The sequence below is a fragment of the Ochotona princeps genome, chromosome 9, assembly GCF_030435755.1.
Source record: "Ochotona princeps isolate mOchPri1 chromosome 9, mOchPri1.hap1, whole genome shotgun sequence".
In the NCBI taxonomy this organism is placed as follows: domain Eukaryota; kingdom Metazoa; phylum Chordata; class Mammalia; order Lagomorpha; family Ochotonidae; genus Ochotona; species Ochotona princeps.
The window spans coordinates 8,518,553-8,540,391 of NC_080840.1; the positions used below are offsets into that span (position 1 = coordinate 8,518,553).

Sequence of the window (21,839 nt, forward strand, 5' to 3'; positions counted from 1 at the left end):
AAAAAAAAAAACATTCAAAATCCAGCCACAGATGCTACCATCTTTCTCTGATTATTGTGGCAACTGGAAGTCCTACTGGTGTGTAAATTTTCCCCTTGCCACCAGGATCTTCCAGAGATCCAAGGCAGCCCTTGTCAATGATTCTTCAACATGTGCTCCCTCTGCTGCTATGGACTGAGCGTGGGAGATTTTCTCTAGGAAGAGATGACACAAAGGAAAAAAGACATTAAAATACCCAAGAATAGGGATAACATAAGTCCCCCAAATCATAGAACTGATATAAAGATTAAAAGAACTACTATAACAAGTAAAACAGGGTCCAATTCACAGAATAAATTAAGTAACGTGAGGATGAAATCAATTAGAACACATACAGCCAACAGACATTGCATATTGGTCTCTTAAACAGAGTAACGCATTTAGCAAGACAGAGAAGAGGTCACATGTTTAGCCTACCAGTTAAGATACTGCTTAAAATGCCTGAGTTCAGCTCCTAGCTCCAGCCCCTGATTCCAGCCTGCTGTCAATGCAGACCTTGGGATTTATTAACTGATGGCTGATGGCTCAAGTAAATGGGTTTCTGTTACTCATAAAGGAATCATGAATTAATTCCCTGAACCTTGCTTTGACCTAGCCCAAATGCAAGCATTTGGGGAATGAAACAGTAAATGAGAACACTAGTGTTTTCTCTCTCTCTCTCCCCCTACCTTTTCCTCTCTCTCTCTCACTCATTCATGTTCATGTAAATTTTGGTAATGAGAACATGTTAAAGTTTGTTGAAGCTTAGCAAAAGTGGTGTGAAAATATAAGGCATTATTTTTAAGGTGAGCATATCGTTTAGAAAGACATTAAACTTCAAAATCTCTTTCACCAGGTTCGCCCCAGTAATATACTCTTGGAGATCAACTAATTCCTGAAATAGCCAAGGTGCAAACCCTCTAGCAGCTCCTGTCACAAAGTAGATGCTCAAAAAGCATTTTTTTTTCTTTTTCTTTTTGCTCCACACCTTTCTATACTTCTGCTGTGTAATGTTCGTCCTTGAAGTACTTTTGTGATTATTACAACTGTGCGCCATCCTGCATTTTTTCTTTCTGCAGAGATTTCCTGGGAACCAAAGAGGCTTCACTGCTGCTAATGGCCATGTTCCTCCTTGCTGTGTTCTACCATGGACAGCAGGTAATGTGACACTTTGTTCTGTACACCCTTGGCTAACTATTGCCATGAAACTGTCCAGCAAAAGTTCACACTGTTCTTTGTCTCAAATGACTGGTAACTATTTGATCAATTTATATTTAAAAAAGACCACCTAATAAAAAAGGAACTGGAAACAATTTATTAAACAACACAGTTTCAATTTTCTTTAGGCACATCTCTTCCCAAAAGGCTTTTACCCTAACAAAAGAGCTCTTGGTTTCTGGCTGAGACAAACAAAGTTGTCTCAGTTCTACTGCCTGGACAGAACAGTGACTGTACAAGGTGTGGGCTATGGCAGGCCATCATCCAGATAATCATCAGATCCTCGTTTCAGTGTGTGGACTTGAGAAAGGTGCTTATCTCCCTGAACCTTACTTTGAAGTAAAATAGGATTAAGTAGGGCTGTGTTAGGGGCTCATTTGAGGTTATCAAGCACACATTTTATGTGCCACCCTACATTTGTCTAAGGTAGGCTTCACTACTGATTTTCCTAATTAGATAAAGGGCCTGAAGGAGGTTGTATCCTAATAAAGCTGCCATGTGTAGACCACACGTTCCCTAGACTTCATTATTCTGATGGGAGCATCATGGAATACTTCATCCAAGGGGTGTCACAAGCTCTCACAGACCAGGAGGACTACCTCAGGTGGACTCTGACCCACAAACATCTATCACTTGAGATTTTCATTTCTAAAGAGGAAGTAGGTCCGGCCAGCTGCCCTGCTGCACTCTTGCTCCCAATCTATCTGTTTCCTGTCTTCATGCATTGCGAAAAGAAGAACCAGAAGAGGAGAAAAACAAAATAAGATTGTCATCCATAGCAGAAATGGAAGTTTATCCCTGGGAAATCACCATGGGAATAGCGAAGCAACAAATCCGGGAAAACTAAGAATACAACAGCCAAAAATCCCTGGAAACTGGAGAGATACATATATGAAGTTGTTTGTAATAGGGGATTGGCAAAATGTAGTCAAGAAAATGTGAGTAGCACAGAAACTTGACAAAGAGGGGAAGTGAAGAGTTAATACTGAGTGATTGCTCCTGGTGTTTCCCTTCAGCTAGCTCATTCAACCTTATCAACAACCTGAAGCGGGAATGCCAACAGTCCACTGCTCAGGTGAAGATAGGCTGCTAAGCTAACGAATTTGAGAACTAGAATCGAAGTCCATCTCCAGAGCCCAGCATTTCCCACTTCACTAGTCCGAAGCAGAATAAAGACCGAGTTTCAACACCCTGGCCCAACACAGTCAGTCCTGTAATATGACTTTGACTTCTTCTCACAGTTGGCTGAATTTACAACCTATGAGCCAGCCAATTGTCAAACTCTAGCCATTCCTGAAAGTCCTGTGGTTTATCTTTGAGCATATGCTCTGTCTTGATGGTTTCCTCAGTCTGAGAAGTGGATGACAGCCCTCGAGGAGGCTATGACAACAGCAGCAGACAAGCCAGTCCTGCAGAAAGTCATATGCTCACTTCATCACACAGGGTTAAGTCTGACAAGCGAGAAATGTCTGAAAATATCTGAGAAGACAAGTTCAGGGTGAGGGTCTTCTTTCTGTTATAAGTAGGATATTTTTGTCTCCCCTGTCACCTTGAAGAATTGCCTTGAGCCAATAGTGCCTCTTCTCTAAAAGGGAATGCTTCTAATACTCTGATTCAGTTTAGGCTCATCCCCGTTTGTCCTGAGAAAGCAGATAGCCCAATTATGTTAGATTATATACAAGTGGGAGCATGTACATGCTTACTGATAGTGTGAGCTACTGGGATTAAGTGACATCTGATATTGTTGCCTTCCTTTTCTAACTTCAAATGGCTTGGAAATTCATAGTCGTGTTGCATAACAGTAGCAGTTATAGGTTCAGGCTTTGTTATTGAGCAGATAATATTCAGACTTCAACTCTGCCTCTTAGTCAAATATGTAACCATCCTCAATTTACTCATCTTTCTGTCTCAGTTTCCCCTCCTATAAGATCAGCATATGGTTAACAAGTTCTTCACAGAATCTGTGCTATCATATGAAAATATGTTCTTCGTTATGCCAGTAGTTCACATATATAATATGTACTCAAAGATGGTTTAGCTGTTAATATTTTACTTTGAAGTTAAGTCCATGACAGCAATAGGAAAATAAGTATTATTCATTGTCCCAAGGCAAGAGCAGAGAGTCAAGTTCCCTGAGGTCATAATGTGAGCAGGAAAAGCCAGACTGCCACAGGCTGACTCCTGGTTTCCTCCTATCTGTGGCACACCGCCACCGCCATTCTGTGTGAGAGGCAGCCTTCTGCTGGACCGTGTCACTTCAGGTGTCTTCTATCTATAGCATCCTCCAGGGTCTTGATCATTCCAAACTTGCCCACTCCTGAGCTTGCTACCTGCTTCACTGTGACTCAGAGGTCCTCTATTTTTAATAAAAATTGAATAATGCCCACTGGTGGCTGCTAAAGCATCCAATGGGAGGATGTGCAATTATATATCTCCAGATTGATGGAGGTGGTTATGTAACAAAATAATTGGGAGATTTTATTTTGCACATATGTGGAAGTTATATGCCAAACACTTCCTCCTCCTTTGAGGCAGGTGAATGCTCTGAAGGTTGGACAAGGAGAGCCTCCCACCTCGTGCCTGATTCATTCACAGCCCAGGAACTTGGGGCTGTGCCTAGCCATCTCCATTTTTAGCAGAGGAAGCCACACCAGCATGTGAGGACAGAAATCAGTGAGACTGCATCTCCAGTTACCTTCTTACAGGTCTGATAAAGACACACTAGGAACAAGGGGCCTTGGAAGCAAATGGCCATACTTGAGTACCAACAGTGCCACTTCGAGAATGGGAGAGACAGCCTCTCTGGTCTGCCATTTCCTTATCTGTAACATGAAACAACAATCAGTAGAGGGTTGGAAAACAACTGAATAAGATCATTCACTTGTTCAGGGGAAAAGAGTCACTACTTGGAGTCAAAATGCCCTCAATTGAAAACAAGCTCTTTTTGTGAGATCCTAGGAGATTGGTGGTTCACCTACTGTGCCTTTGTTTCCCTGCCTTTGAAAGGCGGACATTAAAGTGCCCACCTTATTGAGCTGAGACAAAAGCTCAGTCAATACTGGCTCACATCAAATGAAAAGACTGGCACAAAAACATAGAAGAAAGGGCCCGCAGAGATTTGCGAGGAAATGAAATATGAAAGTAAATTGATTTTGGTGGAAAAGGTTTTGAAACTCATGCATGTGAGGGTCTTTGAAAAGACTGCAGAAAATTATCAAAATATACTTTTTAAAATTTGCATGGATTTTAGAGATTTATACCAGAATAACCATTTTTAATTCAATTTTTGGTGAGCTTTTTAAAGCACCTGCATATGTATTAGTTTCCTTTGTAGCAGCTTTTTTCAAATAGACAGTCCCTCAGTATTTTGGAAGAAAAAATGAGAAAGAAGATACATTCCAGTTCATGATTTCTGAGCAAATGCTGGAAAAAAAATGTTTTTAAAAATACCAGTGTTGGGGTGGGTTTCTGGCCTGGAAGATAAGCCAACAGTAAGGAAACCCACATTCCACATGGAAGCACCTGGGATGGTAGGGCATTTTGATGCAGCAGATGAGGCTACCCCTTGCAATATTGGCATCCCATATGGGCACTGGCTCATTTCCCTGCTGCTCCACTTTCAATTCAGCTCCCTCTTAATGTCCTGGGGAAAACAATAGAGGATGTTCCAAGTATGTGGACCCCTATCATCATGTGGGAGACACTGGAAAGAAGCTCCTGGCTCCTGGCTCTAGCCATTTCGGCCATCTGGAGAATGAACCAATAGATGGAAGATATCTGTATCTATCTATCTACTTATCTACCAATCTCCCTCTCTCTGTGTAACTCAAATTTGCAAATAAATCTTTAAAAAAATAAAAGAACAAAAAAGCACCTGGATTGAATTCCAGGTTCTGGCGCTTGTCTGAAACTTTCTGATAATATGGACCACTAGGGGAAGCAGTCTTGTCTCAAATGGTGGGGATCCTGCCACTCACATGGAAAGTTTGGTTTTCAGCTCCTGGCTTCAGTCTCACTCAATCCCAGCCGTTGCAGACATTTGGAGGTAGAATCCGTGGAAGGAAGCTCTGGTTGTCTCTGTGTCTTGAGTAAAACAAAAGGCTCGTTGTGAAAGTTGCACCTAACCTTTAGCCATTTGGAAAGAGTAGGGGTTGTTTTTAAAGGTCACCACTGACTTTTGACTCAGTCCCTTTAATAGGATACCTACAGTTTCTTCTACTATTCCCAGAAATTCTAACTTTTCATGACACCCAGTAAAATGACTCACTCACCTTAATGTACAGTTTAGAACTGTCTGTGAATAATAAATGCAAGTATAACTGCCTACAATATGATTAGTGTAGGCTGTTTTAACATGATGCTTGAGCTTTTTTATCCTGAGGATGTTTCTCTTCAGCAATGTGCCACCAAATAATGTTAAGAACAAGCCTTTGGCACAGTGATTAGGGTGCCACTTGGAACACCTATCTTTCATACTGGAGACCTGGTGCAGGTCATGGCTCCTCCACTTCTAATCAAACTTCTTGCCTACATGCACTTTGGCACACAAAAGGTTATGGTTCAAGTACTTGATTCTAATACCAACAGAGACATTATGAGAGACATGGATGGAGTTCCAGGCTCTAATTTCCAGCCTGGCCAAGCCCTAGCTATTGTGGACATATGGATCTCTGTGTCTCTGTCTTTCATGTAAGTGTCTTCTGGATACTGAAACCAGGCACCATGTCCAGGTGGCTTAAACAACAGAAACTTATTTTCTTACAGTTCTGGAAACTGAATGTACAGAGCAAGGTCCAACAGCACTTTGTTCCTTTTTTTTTTTTAAGATTCTTTTCTTTATTGGACATAACCACCTTTGTCCCCCTCTAAATTATACATTTTGTATTAGGGTTTTTTCCATAATTTATTTATTTTTTTTGAATGATCTTAGTTGATTAGGGTACAAAGGGTCAAGGGCTACAGGGTGAAAGTGGGTAATACCATTGTTTCCACACTAATATCATTTTTTCCCTGTATCTGGGGTCATGGGAGAAACAAAGGGAAAAACCTCACCCAGCCTCCCACCCATCCCAGATCCCCAATGGGAGGCGCGCTCTGAGGGTCCTGCTCAAGCAGTTTTGATAGTTCAACAGTTCTGGATTGCTGCCAATCTCTCAGTTCCAATCACAGTGAAACCTATTCAGAGTCCACTGGCTGACATAGTTTCTTCATGGTTGGGGTTCTAAGATCAGCAGTTCAGTTGGAGGGATCTCCAAAGAAACTTCATCTGAGATGAACCCAAATCTGATTCTTGCATGAGTTTGCTGCCCATAACCCCCACTAGACCTGCTCCCTTTCCTGGTTCCCATGCCTGCCAGTATGTACCACAGACTTGTTCAGTCTGTCTCACATCCCATTTAGCTCTCGTACTTGTCAATTGGCATTGAAGCCTAGTTCAACCCAACCAACCTACTATCCAGCCCACGCACCTACTGGCAGGTGCCTTTCTGTCTAGCCACCCCTGCCCCTGTCCTGGTTTTTGTGCTCTCCAGTGGGAGTGGTCACCCAAGAGGGAGGTGCCCACTACCTCCCTTCTAGGTCACTCCAACTTCTGGATTGTGCACTCTCCAGGTGGTTCTGGCATTTAACTTAACAGAATTTGCCCCCAGTGCCAGCCTCTGCCATCTGATGATGTGGCTAAGCCCAACCAACCCTCACCCACTACAGTTTTTGCTTGCACCGTCGGAACAGTCAACCCAATCTGGCCCTTCCCCAGTCTAGCTCACATGAGACCCACAGGTGTTGTAGCCCTGCCTGTTTTGATCTGCCCCCATCCCAACTCATGCTCTCTAGTGGGAGTGGTTTCCAGCAAGGGAGCCCACATTCCCTTACCAGCTTTGTCTCCTCCCCCTCCCCCGGTTCACACTTGTGCTTTCTGGGCACTACAACAGCATCTGGCACGTCTCACCTCACCTTGGCATTCCTTAATATGCACTGGTATGTGTTGCGACCGAAACTGGCCTGACCCACACTCTATGCTGGTGCTCAGATCCACCAGCGGTTGATGTGAACTGGTTCAACCTGGTCTGACCCCCACCTATGCCATATGTATGATGGTGGGTATCTTCCTCTGGGCTGGCCTGGGTTGCTTCATATCGTGGTTCTTGCGCTCACCTGTAAAGACTGTGCTGCAACAGGAGTTTCCCAAGTTCCTCCTTCAGAACCTCTCCCTATGCCAGGTCTTGCACATACTGCTGGTTCCATGGGCCAGCCATCATTGCTGGCCTTCAATCCATTCCAGTTCTTGGTGTTGGCTGTTTCACCCCAGCCAAGGCTTGTCCATGCCCAGACACTGCTTACACATGGCACACTAGGGGCAGAGAACCAGCCTAGTGCGTCCTATATCTACCCATGTTCTCCAGAGTGCCAGATGGTGAAGGTGTCTAGCCCAGCTTGGTGTGCCCAGCCCCAGTCCACATTTGTGCCTAGGGAGACAACAGCCATATCCAGACCAGAACGCAGCCCCCAATCAGCCCCCACTCAGCCCCCACACCTTCCCGTGGGAATCCCTACCCAGCAAGGGTATACTCTCACAGCTCCCCAACTGAGTCTATTCCCAGTCCTAGATTGCGTGCTTGCCAGTGGATGCTCTGACCCATTTGGCTTGGCCCCTCACCTGTCTCAGCCTTTGACTTCGATGCTGTGACCTAGTATCTCTGCCTATCATGCAGACCAGTTGGTGTAAGAGCCTAGGCTGGAATGACATGTGCTCCATCCTGATTTCTATTATTTTTTGTGAGTTGAAGTTTGCTCGGCCCTGCCTAGTCCACCCCCTTCCAGTTGCAGCTCAGCCCACCCCACATCCTATTTTAGGATGCACCTTCGGGTGGTGCAGCCTTGACCTGCCCGGATTGCCATTGGTTCCTTTACCCGTTAGTGATGGCAGGTGCCATGGTCACTCCTAGCTTAGCCCATCGCCACCCCAGCTTACAAGCTAACCTGTGGGACTTGTATTTCCATAAGGCTGGGCCCACACTTCCCCCACAGAGTTTGCCCCCAGACCAAATTCTCTCGCGTGCTAGTTAGTGTTTTAACCCTGCCAAATGTGACCAGTGAACTATTCCACCACCCAGTCAAGTAATGATACCTAGCCCTGCCAGACAGGCCCCCATCCATAGCTTTGGTGTGGTCTGGTGTGTGGCAGTCAGTGATGCTCTATGCTAACAGCCCATCTCAGGATTCCTAATTTGGCTGGTGATTCAGTCTGGCCAAAATAGATCTTATCGACACTCCCCTCGAAACCATCAGGTCTCAGTCCACACACTTGCCTAAAACTTCCATGACCCTGGTCCTGGGAATCACCCAGAATTCATCTCTTACCTACACTAAAACTGGCCTTATTCATGGGTGTCCCTAGGGAGCAATTACATATCCTAAAACCCCAGAGTTTGCCGCTGGGCGGCCAGCAGGCAAAGCCTGGCACCACTTAATGCACTGGCTCAAAGCCAAGGGCTCATTGACTGCCTTTTGGCAGTGGCTTTGGTTGAGTCCCCAGCCTTGGATCCGGCCCTGCAGGGGCACCCCCACAGCCACCACACTGCGGGGAGCCGCAAGCTGCCCCCAACCCCAAGGCCCGGATCCCTCCCAGACTCGTGAGGACTTTGTTTCTAAAGAGGACTCTCTTATTAGCAGATAGTCACTGCCTTACTGTGTCTTTACATTGTCTTGAGTGGTATACACACATGAAGAGAAAATAAAACAAAATCTCATCTTTCAGGACATGTGTTTATGATCTCATTCAATCTTTATTACTTCCTAGAGATCCTATCTCAAACCACATTGGGGATTAGGGTTTCAATATAGAAATTTGAAGAAGACACAAACAGTCAACCCATAACAGAAAGAGTGCAATGTGGCTGCACACCACCTAACATTTAGTAGAGAAAACAGGTGGTGTCAGATAATCACACAGCGCAGCAACCTCGGGTGGGCTGGGGCACGTCCCTCTGAGTATGGTCATGCTCCGACTGTGGGCTGCAAGCATACTGCCGGCCACAGTGCTTTCATCAGGCTGCAGCTCAGGTGTGAAGAGTTCCAGAGAAACCTTCCCACCCCTCAGACTTTGCTGCTACAGACTGCATCCTCCAGGAGCTTATGGGCTTTTTTTCTCTTCCTCTTCATTGCAGCTGGAGTACACGGCCCGCTTAGACTTCCTCTGGCGAGTACAAGCCAAGGAGGAGATCAATGAGATGAAAGAGCTGAGGGAACACAATGAAAACATGCTCCGGAACATCTTACCCAGCCACGTGGCCCGACATTTCCTGGAGAAAGACAGAGACAATGAGGTGAGCTGGGCTTCTCTAACAATGAGAAGGGCGGGTGGTGGGTGTTGCCCTGTAGTAACATTGATTTCATGTTCTGGGGCACTCCACCATCTTCAGTTGTGTACAAGAGAATGGAGATGAGCCTACCCCATTAGTACCAGGCAGCCCAAACTGGCTAACCGTATGAAATTTGTGTATGGCTTCCACCAGGCTTATCATCTATAAAATGGGTAATATCTCCACTGTAATTTTAAAGTTTTGTTTAGAACTGGATATATACTCAAAAGAATTGAAAGAAAAACCCTCATGAGTGTATTTTACACGTACTAACATTAGTCACAGTCGCCAAAAAGTAGAAACAACCCAAGAATTCACCAATGGATGAGTATGTTTTTATAAATGGTATGTATACATTAAATGTCAAAGTCTTGCTCCTTTGAAAGGAATAGAATTCAGATAGTAATGGTTGAAAAACATGAATGTACTTAATACCACTGAGCTATACAAGTATTGGTGAAGATGGCAGATGGTATGTTATATGCATTCATAAGACATAAAAGTAGGCATATACCCATGTAAATATAGGTGTGTATATATCTACTGATGCATAACTGTCTATGGATATACCTTCTTATACTACCAAGTATGTAATAAATACCCAGAGATGCTCTTTTTCACATATATTTTTGCTGATATGATGCTTGAAGAACCTCTCAGTGAGGCTGATGTAGAAATCTGGATCAAGGTGTGGGGTGGCTCATGCTCCCTGTAGTTGGTCTGAGGAAGAATATTTCCTCAGGAGTTTGTAGACTTACGTCCATGTTACTCCAATGTCTGCCTTCATCTAATTACAGTCCTCCCTCATGAGGATATTAATTTCTAGATTTAGAGCACACCACAATGCAGTAATGGCTTCATTTTATCTAATTGTATCTTTTATTTAATTGTATCTGTCACAAGGGTGACCTTGTGACAGATCCTTCAGTCTTGGTTGATTTACTTGTTTCAATTTGTGTGTGACATATTTAGATATACCTCGGCCTCTGCACAGCTATATTTTGCCTATTTTGTCATGTATTCAGACACCTAAGGAGTCTGAGTTGGTGACCCTTGAATTTGAATCCTAAAAGTTAGAATTAGGAGAGATCTATGAAATCCATTCCCTCTCCAAGCCACTGGAGAAGGACCCAGGAAAGAGAAAACAGAATGAGTCACTAGCCATTTGAATAATGCATCTATTAATGTACTCAGGCCCTTGAGGATTTCTCAGCTACAAATCAAAGCACTACCCACCCTGTCTAGCAGATGGAATTCAGGCCAAATGTTCCCAAGGCTCCCTAGGGTCAGAGGCATTGTTTGAAGAGCTTCTAGACAGAGAGAAGGTTGGTGTGCATAAGCCATGACCACCAGATGGAAAAGACGGAGTGCCAGAAACTCAGAAGGAAAGCCCAAGGAGAAATTAAAGGAAATATATCTTTAATAAAAATACGCAGACTATGAGGGCTGAAGACCACTGAGGACTCATTTAATCCTGAAGGGAAATAAGTCAGCCAGGAAGCACGCCAGGACTCGGGTCATCAGCTTTCATCCAGGCCAACAAAAGTGACAGCTTCTACCCTCATCACATACCTAAGACATTTCTAAGAAAACCCCTGTCCAGACTATTTGAGAGTGATATTTAACCAGTTCTCATTTGACTAAGATTAGACACTGAATGTGTTTATGTTAAGTATTGAATTTCCACATTATTATGTAATACCACTTACTGTGCACCTACTACACACAGTTACTGAGATAGGCAATTGTTGAAAATCATCTCTTTCTCCACAGTGTTTGGAAGAGGATTATTGTGACCCACGTGGTTGAGGAAAAACTGGCCTCTTGAAGTTTTTGTAAAGTGCCTCGCTTTGAATAGGCAGTTATGACTTGAATCTAGACCTTTGAATTTCTTGCTTCTGAGTTACCCCTCTCCACCTTACCATACTGCTAGCCAGGGATTCCCTATAGTCAGGTGAGACTAGGGGTATATGTGTATGTAAACGAGAAAGACAGCAGTGTATCTTGAGGAAGGATGGCATGTCTGGAACTGCTGAAATCCACAAGAACTCTCAATGTCACACCCTTGATCTATAAAAGACGGTCACTTTTCATGTCTCTGCTACAAACCAGAATGAAGATATAGCCCTCTGAAAATCCAAGGCTGTCTCAGAGTTTCACAAGGCCACAGCTGTGCCCCAGGCACCACCTTTCCCCACCCCGATATGGTCATGGCTGACTGTCAGCTAGCCTGGGGCAATCACTTGGCACCTGCAGACTCCAACTGACTTGTTTATGTCAAATGGTTCTCCTTAGACAACAATAATGACTGACAAATCAAATGACTTCCCACATATAACACGTGTGTTGGGATCGGGGTGGGAGTATGGATTGTCCCAGGTCACAGAATCACTTTCTAAGCTACCATAGCCATCATTGCTGCAAGCTCAGTGACCCTCCTCACCTCTTCCAAATTCTAACACCTTTTACAGTTCTCCAGGGGAGGCCAAGTAACCTGATGGGAGTGGATAAAGCAATTAAGCCACTGAAACCTGTGTTCAAATCCCAGCTCTGCAGTTAGGGTAATCAGTTCATCTGCCCGGGCTTCAGTTTTCTCACATGTAAAGCAGCTATAGTTGTACTTACCCTCCAAAGACCCACATGTTAATAAGACTGATAGATTCAAATGATCAAAGACCTTGGGGTGTGACCTTGCTGAAAAGATTAATGGCTATGAACAAGTAGGAAGACCACAACGCCTTAGTATTTAAAGGATAGAGCACAGGAGTCTTGGGTAGAGTGGTTAGGCTTCGAGGGCATTGAGGAAGCTTGGATTTCACTCTCTGGGTGCTCAATAGGAAAGAATATGAGCTTCATTTTGTAGATGATGGGACTAAGGCACAGAGAATGAATGAATTGGTGGAGGTTTATGAATGTGTTAGCTCAAACTCAAACCCAAGTACAGGTACCACCAAAGTCAGTGTGTGTGTGTGTGTGTGTGTGTGTGTGTGTGTGTGTGTGTTTTCCTTCTCTAGCTCAATACAGGCAGACCATCCAGACACAGACAGTACATGGAAACTAGATGCAAACAGCTCAAGATTCTTCCAGCTGTGTCAGCCACTCAAAGGTTCAGGCAGTTCTGGCTATTCTGCTGAACTTTGTTTAGAATAGTGGCTATCTCCACTGAGCTAGAGTTTCTTGCAAATAAAACCAGCAGGAAGTCCATGCCAGGCAGTGTCAAGCAGGTTATGCTTAAGCCCCAGGAAACCTAATGGCTCATTGTAGCTTCATAAGAGCTAACAAAAGGATCCTGACGAAGACAGGGGGGTATTTTATGGGACATCATGGTGTGAGAAACACAAAACTGAACTCAGATGGTGTTAAGTAGGTCAGGACCAGACAGAGGACAAAAAGGGACATTGGTCCCTGGGCAAAGAGGACATTGGAGTGTTTACATTGGCATATGGTGGGCAGAGGTGGGTACATGCTTGTGCTCGGGATGCTGTACTGAGTGCTAACCAATAGCTCCTGCCAACCAGAGGAAGATGGCAATAAAATATGACAGTGTTTCTATATTCAGCAGTCCCTTCCCAGTTTGCAAAGTGTTTTTGTCTTCTCTAAGGCCAAAATAGCAAGAAACAGATGGCACATTCAAAACAGTTGATTAGAGTGAGTTGAATGAAGGGACTATCTGCAAAGGTGTGGGTTGATGGGCAGGATTCCTGCTGTGTGCCTCTTCATATCTCTCTATCATCTTCTCCTTGTTACTCTTGCGATGGCCGTGGGGTGGGAGATGGCTTGCCTGCATCAACCACTTTCCATGGGCTCTTTTCCCCAGTTGAGGATCATCAGCAATGAGTGCTGGGCAGAAGGTCAGAGAAACAGGGGAGGAGAGCGAGACCAAGACTGGAGGCTGGCTATCACCCCCCACAGAAATTGACAACTCATCTGAAGGCCACCAAGGAACTGCCTCCAATGTCAGCTTCACTCACTGCTTAGACCTGGTCTCATCCTGTTCAGCCTGGGTGACAGCTCCACTACCACTAGTCCTAGGTTCCTAAAAGAATTCTTAGAGTTTCTCTGTGTTCTTCCTTCATGTGTAAATTAACTTTCCCTGAGTGTTCTTGATTTTTAACTGCCCTTGATTGTCTGTTGGGTCCTTAACTGAAGCAATGGATAACAAAGTGATGATAAATACTCCTGGGACCAGTAGTCCTAGGAAGCTCTCACCACCCGCAGAACCAAAGGGTCAAGGGATGAGAGCACTTAGTGGAACTAATGAAAACAGATGGACAAGCAAATAGACAAGCAGGACACCTTAGTGCAAGCAGGAGCAAAACCAGCAAACTTTTCTCCCTTCCTACAGCTGAGGCCAATAAATTCATTGTACTTGCTGCATTGTGTGTTCATTACACAACAAAATATCTGAGCCAAATAATGTATAAAGAGCAGATTTCTATTTTTCTTCCTGCTGTTTATTTTGTTTTGTGACTTTTCATTTAATGGGATAAATATTGGAGACTATCATATTCAGATGTGAGGATACAATGCAGTATGCATCCCTACTTCCAGATGAACTCCCAATGAAACTGTTAAATATATCAGACAATAGGATTCTGGACTCTCTGCCATTGTCCATGCCTGCAATGATGGACTTACAACTGTTTATGAAGAACTATACTATTATAATAATATAGAGGAAATCAGTGATGAGAGAGGGGATTTGGTGTGGGGCAAGGGAAATCCCAGAGCATATGGAACTGTATCATAAAATACTACCTCTAGGGCCCGGCGGTGTGGCCTAGCGGCTAAAGTCCTTGCCTTGAAAGCACCGGGATCCCATATGGGCACCAGTTCTAATCCCGGCAGCTCCACTTCCCATCCAGCTCCCTGCTTGTGGCCTGGGAAGGCAGTCGAGAATGGCCCAACACCTTGGGACCCTGCACCCATGTGGGAGACCTGGAGGAAGTTCCTGGCTCCTGGCTCCAAATCGGCACAGCACCGGCCATTGCAGTCACTTGGGGAGTGAATCATCGGACAGAAGATCTTCTCTCCATCTTTCCTCCTCTCTGTGTATCTCTTTGTAATAAAAATAAATGTTTAAAAAAACACTACCTCTAATAATAATAAGAGTAAAGTAAAACTTGGCTCACAATTTTGGGGGTCCAGGTCAAGATCGGCCAGCCTCTTTGGTTTGGTGCCTAGTAAAGGCAGCACACAACAGTGACGGTAACATATGTCGGAGGGTGTTCCCGTTACAGAGAGAGTAGGTCTGAACTCAGGCTTTTATACCACTCACATCAGCTCCAGATACATTTGGTCTTGGGGTCCACACTTAATGGGAACAAATGAGCATTGGAACAGCAGTGATGGTGGCAAAGAGCCTACTATAAGGCAGCTCGGAGAACTACAATAGCATGCAGCTCAGCTTCTCCACTCAGTGTGAGTCTGGTAAACATTATGGAAGATCAGGGCTCAAGTGTTTAGAAAAGGGAAAAACAAAACAAAAAGTGAGGCCAGTTAAAAAAGATAACTTAATGACATAAAAAAGAGTGTTCCATCAAAAAATAGATAATAGAAATTAAAACATGTACTGTGAAACAAAACATTTCAGTATTTAGATGTTTGTGTCTTTAAGCAAACCTTGAGATAAGAATTTGTGTGCGATTAATTTACTTGGAAATAATCTCAGGAAGCAAGCGTGTGTAGAAGAACAGAAAAGAAAGCAACAGATAAATGATATATATTATTAATTCCATTACTTCTGTGGGCAGCTAGGATAAGAATTAATAATTAACTATAATTCCATAGCATATATAATTGTTTTCATTGTGTTTTACTAGTATATACATAATTGTGACATGAAATTTATCATACTACTGTGAAGTTTGAGGAAATGATACTCAAGCACATCTCAAAATCATGTGGGCTGAGGTGAAGGAGCTGGTATCATCTATGAATTCATATCAGTACTAGAATATCTACCCACAAGTTTGATTTCCTACATATTCAGTCTACTGTTCACAAGGGCAGAGTGCCCTCTAGTGTCATAAGACAAACTCTAGCAAGGAAACACAAGCACCTCCATTGACCTCCATCCCCCAGAGGGAAAATCGACAGGACTCCTCCAGTGTCTGCTGCAGCAAGGACACAACACAAATGCCTCAGTGAGAGCACAAGATCCAACTTGAGGAACTGCAGGCTATCAGGAGGCGGAGAAAGTGGGTCACAGCGCAGTAGCCTAGCGGCTAAAGTTCTCACCTTGCACACGCTGGGATCCCATATCAGGACCAGTTCTAATCCTGGAAGCCCCGCTTCCCAAACAGCTCCCTGTTTGTGACCAGGGAAAGCAGTAGAGAATGGACCAAAGTCTTGCGACCCAGCACCCATGTGGGAGACCAAGAAAAAGCTCCTGGATCCTGGCTTCGAATTGGCTCAACTCCAGCCATTGCGGCCACTTGGGGAGTGAATCATTGGACAGAAGATCTCCCTCTCTGTCTTTCTTTCTCTCTCTCTGTATCTGACTTTCCAATAAAAGTAAAATAGATCTTTCTTTAAAAAAAATTATGGGTGTGAATACAACATCTGCTACGTTGTTTGACTGTTATCTTGGCCAGGGTGAGACACTAAAGGAACTCAGGAAGGGGAGAGGCACAGGTACTGCATGTGTGAAATATCTCTGGCTTCCCTGAGGAGGCAGTCTGGGGTCGGGGAACCCAGGAGGAAATTCTCTTAGTCGTGATCTAGGAGGAGACTGGGAAGAGTTCAATGAAAGTGGAAAGGTTGGGGGAGGGGAGAGTGTCTAGGAGAAAAACCCAGACACACTTGGTGATTTACTGAATATGAATGTAACAGAGGTAAGGAAGTCACAATGACTCTACAGATCTCTCAAGTGGCTGATTTGGCAACTCTGGCGCCACCCACTGAGGTAGAGAAAGAAGGCACATGTGTGGGTGCAGTTGGAGAGAGGGTAAGTTGCTAGCTGGGTTGCTAGCTTCTGTAAGCTTAGCAGGGTCAAGACAGCTAACAGTGAGATGGGTAAGTTGGAAGCCCAAGAAGAATTGACCTGAAGATAGAAATACCAATAGCATATGTGTGTTAGAAAGTCTGACACTGAATGAGATGGACCAGGTAAGTATCTGATACATTTGCTGGGTCAAGGACAGAACCATAGCAATGGGCAAGACTGAAGATGGAAGATAAGCCAAAGCAAGAGGCAACCTTGAAGAGGCCAAACATAAAGAAAACAGCAGATGTCTCTAAAGCACAGAAATGCAAGAGAACAGAACTCTTGAGAGTGATCAGTAGAGAAATCTGAGAAGACATCCAGTAGGAGGTAGACAGGCCTGTGTGCATTGACTGTTCCACGTTGACTGTCAGGCTGGCACATTCTTGATCCATTTAATTTCATTCTGAGATGTGATGGAAATTGAGAGTGTGGGGAAAGGAAGTGGAAAAACTAACTTAAGTTTCTATAAGACCCCAGGGACAATTGTTCTTCGAGAAGAAAAGGTTAAGAGAAGGAAGAGGAGAAAGGAAAAAGAACAAGAAAACAAAATATATGAGAGAAGGATCATTGGGGCAATAGAAGAGATTACAAGGGGATCAAGAGCTCAGGTACAAATAGGAGAAAGAAAAACCCAGAGTAACAAGAAGAGACATCAAAATGAAAACCATCATGAGTAGGCATCTGTGGATTGAGGTTGAGATGAGCCATGGCCAAGGGTCACTTTTTAATAGTGTGGGCAATAAGGTAATCTATTAAGAGGAAGAATGGGAAGGGTTAAATTAAGAAGAGTGGTAGGATTTTGTACTAGCTATTGAGGAGAACAGAAAAGGAAGCTAATCAAGAATGAATGAATGGGCTGTGAAAACTCAGGTCCAATAAAGGCTGGTAGCCAAGAATGTTTGATTGTCTCAGTACATAGGCTGGCAATGTTGTGATTATGGTACAGTGAACTGAATATTTCTGTCCTTCCAAAATCCATATGCTGACATGCTAATCTCCTAAAACACTGGCATTTGAAATCAAGGCCGTTGGGGAGGTAATTAGATCATGAGGGTGAATCCCTCATCCAAGGGATTAGCACCTTTATAAAAGCAGCCTCAGGGAACCATCTCACCCCTTACACCACTTGAAGACAGCACTAAAAAAGAATCAGAGACTGAGCCCTCATCAAAAACCAAGTCTACCAACACCTTGATCTCGGGCTGCTCTAGAACTGGAAGAAGGGCACGTCTGTTGCTATAAGCCACTCAGTGGAAGTCACTTAGTTATAGCAATTGGAACATCTTGAGGTTTGTGGCGTTAACACGGTGTGGAAGTACTGCCTCCCACTTTCTGTTCTTTGACAGGCACCTGTGCATGTGAACATGCATTTACAGAGTCTGACCCTGATCCCGGTCTCTGGGGTTCTCTGTGTGTCTCCCTTTCCAGGAACTCTACTCTCAATCCTATGATGCTGTCGGAGTGATGTTTGCCTCTATCCCAGGATTTGCAGACTTTTACTCGCAGACAGAAATGAATAACCAGGGAGTGGAGTGCCTGCGCTTGCTGAATGAGATCATTGCTGACTTCGATGAGGTAAAGATAATCCTCAGAAAATTTCATGGATGAGTGCAAATCCTTTTGGTCATGATATTGTATTATTCGTTGGGGGATTGGTCATGTTTGTGTGCTTATAGAATTTCAAACCACATTATAAACACATATGTGTATCATGCAATCTAGTTATCACAGTTATCACCTGAAAGATATGCTATTGTTCCTCTATTTCACGTTAAAAGAGTGTCTAAGACAGACCGAGTAACTCAATGTCACACAATTAGCAAATGGCAAAACCAGGGTCTGATTGGAAGACTATGTGGCTTCACAGAGTCATTGGACACTAATGAGGACATTTTTCCTTCTACTCAAAGTGCCAAATAAATCCAGCAGTTAGCTCTGAGTCCGAGAGCTAAACACTCCAGATGCCAGTTTCTCCCTGCAGGTTCCACGGGGATTATGAATCCATACTGTGACAGGAAATGCTCATGCTGCTCTTGTTACGTGGGCAACCCTGACAGGAGTGGCCCTGCCCATTCCGTGCCCTCTGGAAGAAGGCCACCAGTGTCTGCCCAATTGGCAGAGCCTGAAGTGGAAATCAGGCGATTCACTGAGAAAGACTAGGGAGAAGCCAAGCAAAAAGTGGACTCACCTTCAGTTCAGCCTCGGTCTGATCCTGCAGGAGCTCAACTGCCTCACACTGGGGCAATTGGTGCAAGAGGGACAGGCTTTGGGACACCTGGAAGTTGTGGACTGCCCTGTGGAAGTATACACCAGCCTGGGCATTTTTAGTGGAGAGATTCCCACAGATCCAGCTCAATTCTCTAAAAACAGTGTGGCAGTACAAAGGAGGATCCTGTAAGAGGGTTTGCATGAGGCATGGATAGCATCCGCTTCTATTCTCCTAGCATTCTCTCTTCTCTCTCCAGGCAAATGTTACCACTTACTTTCTTAGTAAAAAAAATTTCCCTATCATAGCACTTGAAGCCATCCATTGTAGTTCTGCTGGCCAGATCTGATTCCTCCACATTCCTACCAAGTTCTAGAACAGAAATCTACCTTATTAACGAAATTCCATAGTAATTTACAATGTGTTGCCATAAATGCATTTTCAATACATTTAATTGTTACTCATCTCTCACACAAAATCTGTAAGATAGAAATTATTAATCAGCACTTTTATAAATAAGCAAAACTGAGATTCAGACATGCCAGGAATGCCCAGGGTCACACACCATTAAGTGGCAAAGCCAATATTTAAACCATGGCTGCCATGCTGTTATAGTTTTTAATCATTGTATTACGTTGTTTCTCACTTACCTGGCATCTCACAATGGTTGCTTTGAAATCATAATTTGAACAATGGCTAGTTTGACCATCCCAGGAAGGAGTGTGGAAATCAATATAAAAGAGATCAGCCTCTGCTTGTCTACTGTGGCTTCACCATCCAATGGGAAGCAGGTTGTCTTTAAATTGCTGTTCTATGAGAAGTCACTGCTCTATGTGCTGGTACAGAAGGCCTTGCAAGGTGGAGAGGTGAGACAAAGAGATTGTAGTGAGACCACCTGTAACTTCTATGCTCTGTGCTTGGCCAAATGTTAATAAAGATAGAAGCCACACATATTTGTATCTTGTCAAGTCCTCAGGACCTAGAACTGCATATAGCACAGAAGAGAGGCAAGATGTATGAAGCCTGTGTTTGCTAGTATTTGCCAAATGAATGATTTAATCAATAACCAAGAAAGGGAGCTAGAACCCTGTTTGCAGGAGGAGGATAAGCTAATGTAATCCAAAACTTAGACTTTTATGTTTAAAAATAACTATTAAAACTATCTGACTAATGCTTGACACATCAGGCTCTGTTGTATTTTAAACTCCCTAGAAACTCTCAACAGTGCTCACTAGTGTCTTCTTAAATTGTAATAGAGTTGGATCTATACTTGTATCTCAATGGATCAGACTGTGGAAACTGCAGTTTTCCCCAAGCTGAGCAGATTAGTGCCTCCAGTTATGTAGCTAAGTGTTTGCAGAGGGCAGTTGGAAATAAAGGAATTGATCCAACAGATTGTCTTACAAAAAAGAGGGAGAGGAGAGGCAGAGCTGAGAAGGAGAAAGAAAGGAGGACGGAAGGGAGGGAAAGTCGAAGAAGGCAGGTGAGGAAGAAGGGTGGAAGGGAATGTAGCCAGGGGGAAAAGCAGTAAGGTACCTTGACTTGCCAGTTCCAAGCACTTAGCTTTCCCTGGTGGATGCTGAAGTCATCCAGACAGGCCTTCTTTCTTGGGATCAAGATAGGTCTTCTGGATTATTCCTGGCTGAGCTCCAGCTAGACACTTGGTGCTTGCTTCAGTAAGGCTGCTGTTCTTGCTGTTGTTATTTTCACGGGAGCCTGAACTCCTGCAAAATCCTTTCTCAGTCCAGGGGAAAGCGGCACATTCACAGAGCATGCTCTCCAGGTCTGTGTGCACCAAGCCAACACGAAGCTGCCCACCCCAGTGCCCTAGTCTGAAAAAAGGCTGTCTAAGGGCCTGCTACCATCTCAGGTTCCCCACCCCCACTCATGAATTAATCAACAGGTTGACTCAGGACCTTGATATGCCCCCTGTAAGGGATAGTGCAGGTGAAGTTGCTGCAAGGACAATAAATAAAATAATGAAATCTTTTGTGCAGGCAGAGGTGGGGGCTATCCAAAGATCTTCCAGCTAAAACAATAATAGCCCAGGGCTTTGCTGAAAGACCAAATGTGATGTGGTGTCTGAGGACAAATGCCAGACACCCAAGGCTAGGAATGGGATACCATAGTCACAATTTGCAGGATCTCAGTAAGAACAGAAGAGGAGCTTCATTTTACTTAGAAAAATAAAATAATGGGTAAAGACTAGCTCTCTTGCCAGCCAAGATACATATACACACAGCTAGTCACAAAAGCACCTGCCTGTGCTCTGCACATTTCTAGAAGAGTTCCTCCAAAGCAAAAATTTTCCACATTTTGTTGGCTAAAGCAAGATAGTCCAAAAACAGCCCATCTATCCCCTCACACATCCATTTGTCTATCACTGGTTGACATGACCTCCCTCAGTTATCACAGCACTGATGGAAGATAAAGAGATTGCATATATATCCCCATGAACAAAGGGTGACGAGACGCCAGAATTTAGATTTTTCTAATGGAGGTCATCTGCTCCAGGCCAGTGTCATGAGTGTGTGACTTGTGCAGCCATATCAGGGACTTCTACTTGGCTTGCTAGTCTGCCATCATCACTGAGTACTTTTCAAAGGTTTCCACATCTCATTTTGCACCAGCCTGTTTTCTGTAGCTGGTCCTGCCTCCCCCATCACACCCTGGGGCCTCAGGACATATTATTCTGTCATGTTGAATCCTTATTGGCTCATCTACGAAATTCAAACAAGAACACTAGGCTCAAAGAAGCATTCTGAAGAACAAGCAAGAAGGGAGAGCCCTTATTTCAGGCCCCAAAGGACAAGTTCAACACCTCTTCTGGCCTACATTTTAACCTCTTTAAATATTTCATTTAGATCTTGAAAATATAAGCTACATTGAGATTTTTTTTAATTGAACATTATCTGGAGGAGGAGCTTTGAAATAATCTAACTCAATAATTTCTCACTCCATGCCCTTAAGCAAATTCTTCAATCATCTGTGTGGCTCAGTTTACTCATCTGAAAAATGAAACAAATCCTGGTCATTACATCATAAATAC

The 21,839-nt window shown here is 43.9% G+C and overlaps 1 protein-coding gene across 1 annotated transcript in view; it reads left to right on the plus strand.

The window, feature by feature from the left end:
• ADCY8 (adenylate cyclase 8) overlaps positions 1–21,839 on the plus strand; it is a 225,053-nt gene that overhangs the window by 197,048 nt on the left and 6,166 nt on the right. Inside the window, exons 13-15 of the mRNA XM_004580732.2 lie at positions 1,098–1,176; positions 9,402–9,560; positions 18,013–18,159. Coding sequence (XP_004580789.2) covers positions 1,098–1,176; positions 9,402–9,560; positions 18,013–18,159 — 385 coding nt within the window. The remainder of the gene's footprint in view (positions 1–1,097; positions 1,177–9,401; positions 9,561–18,012; positions 18,160–21,839) is intronic.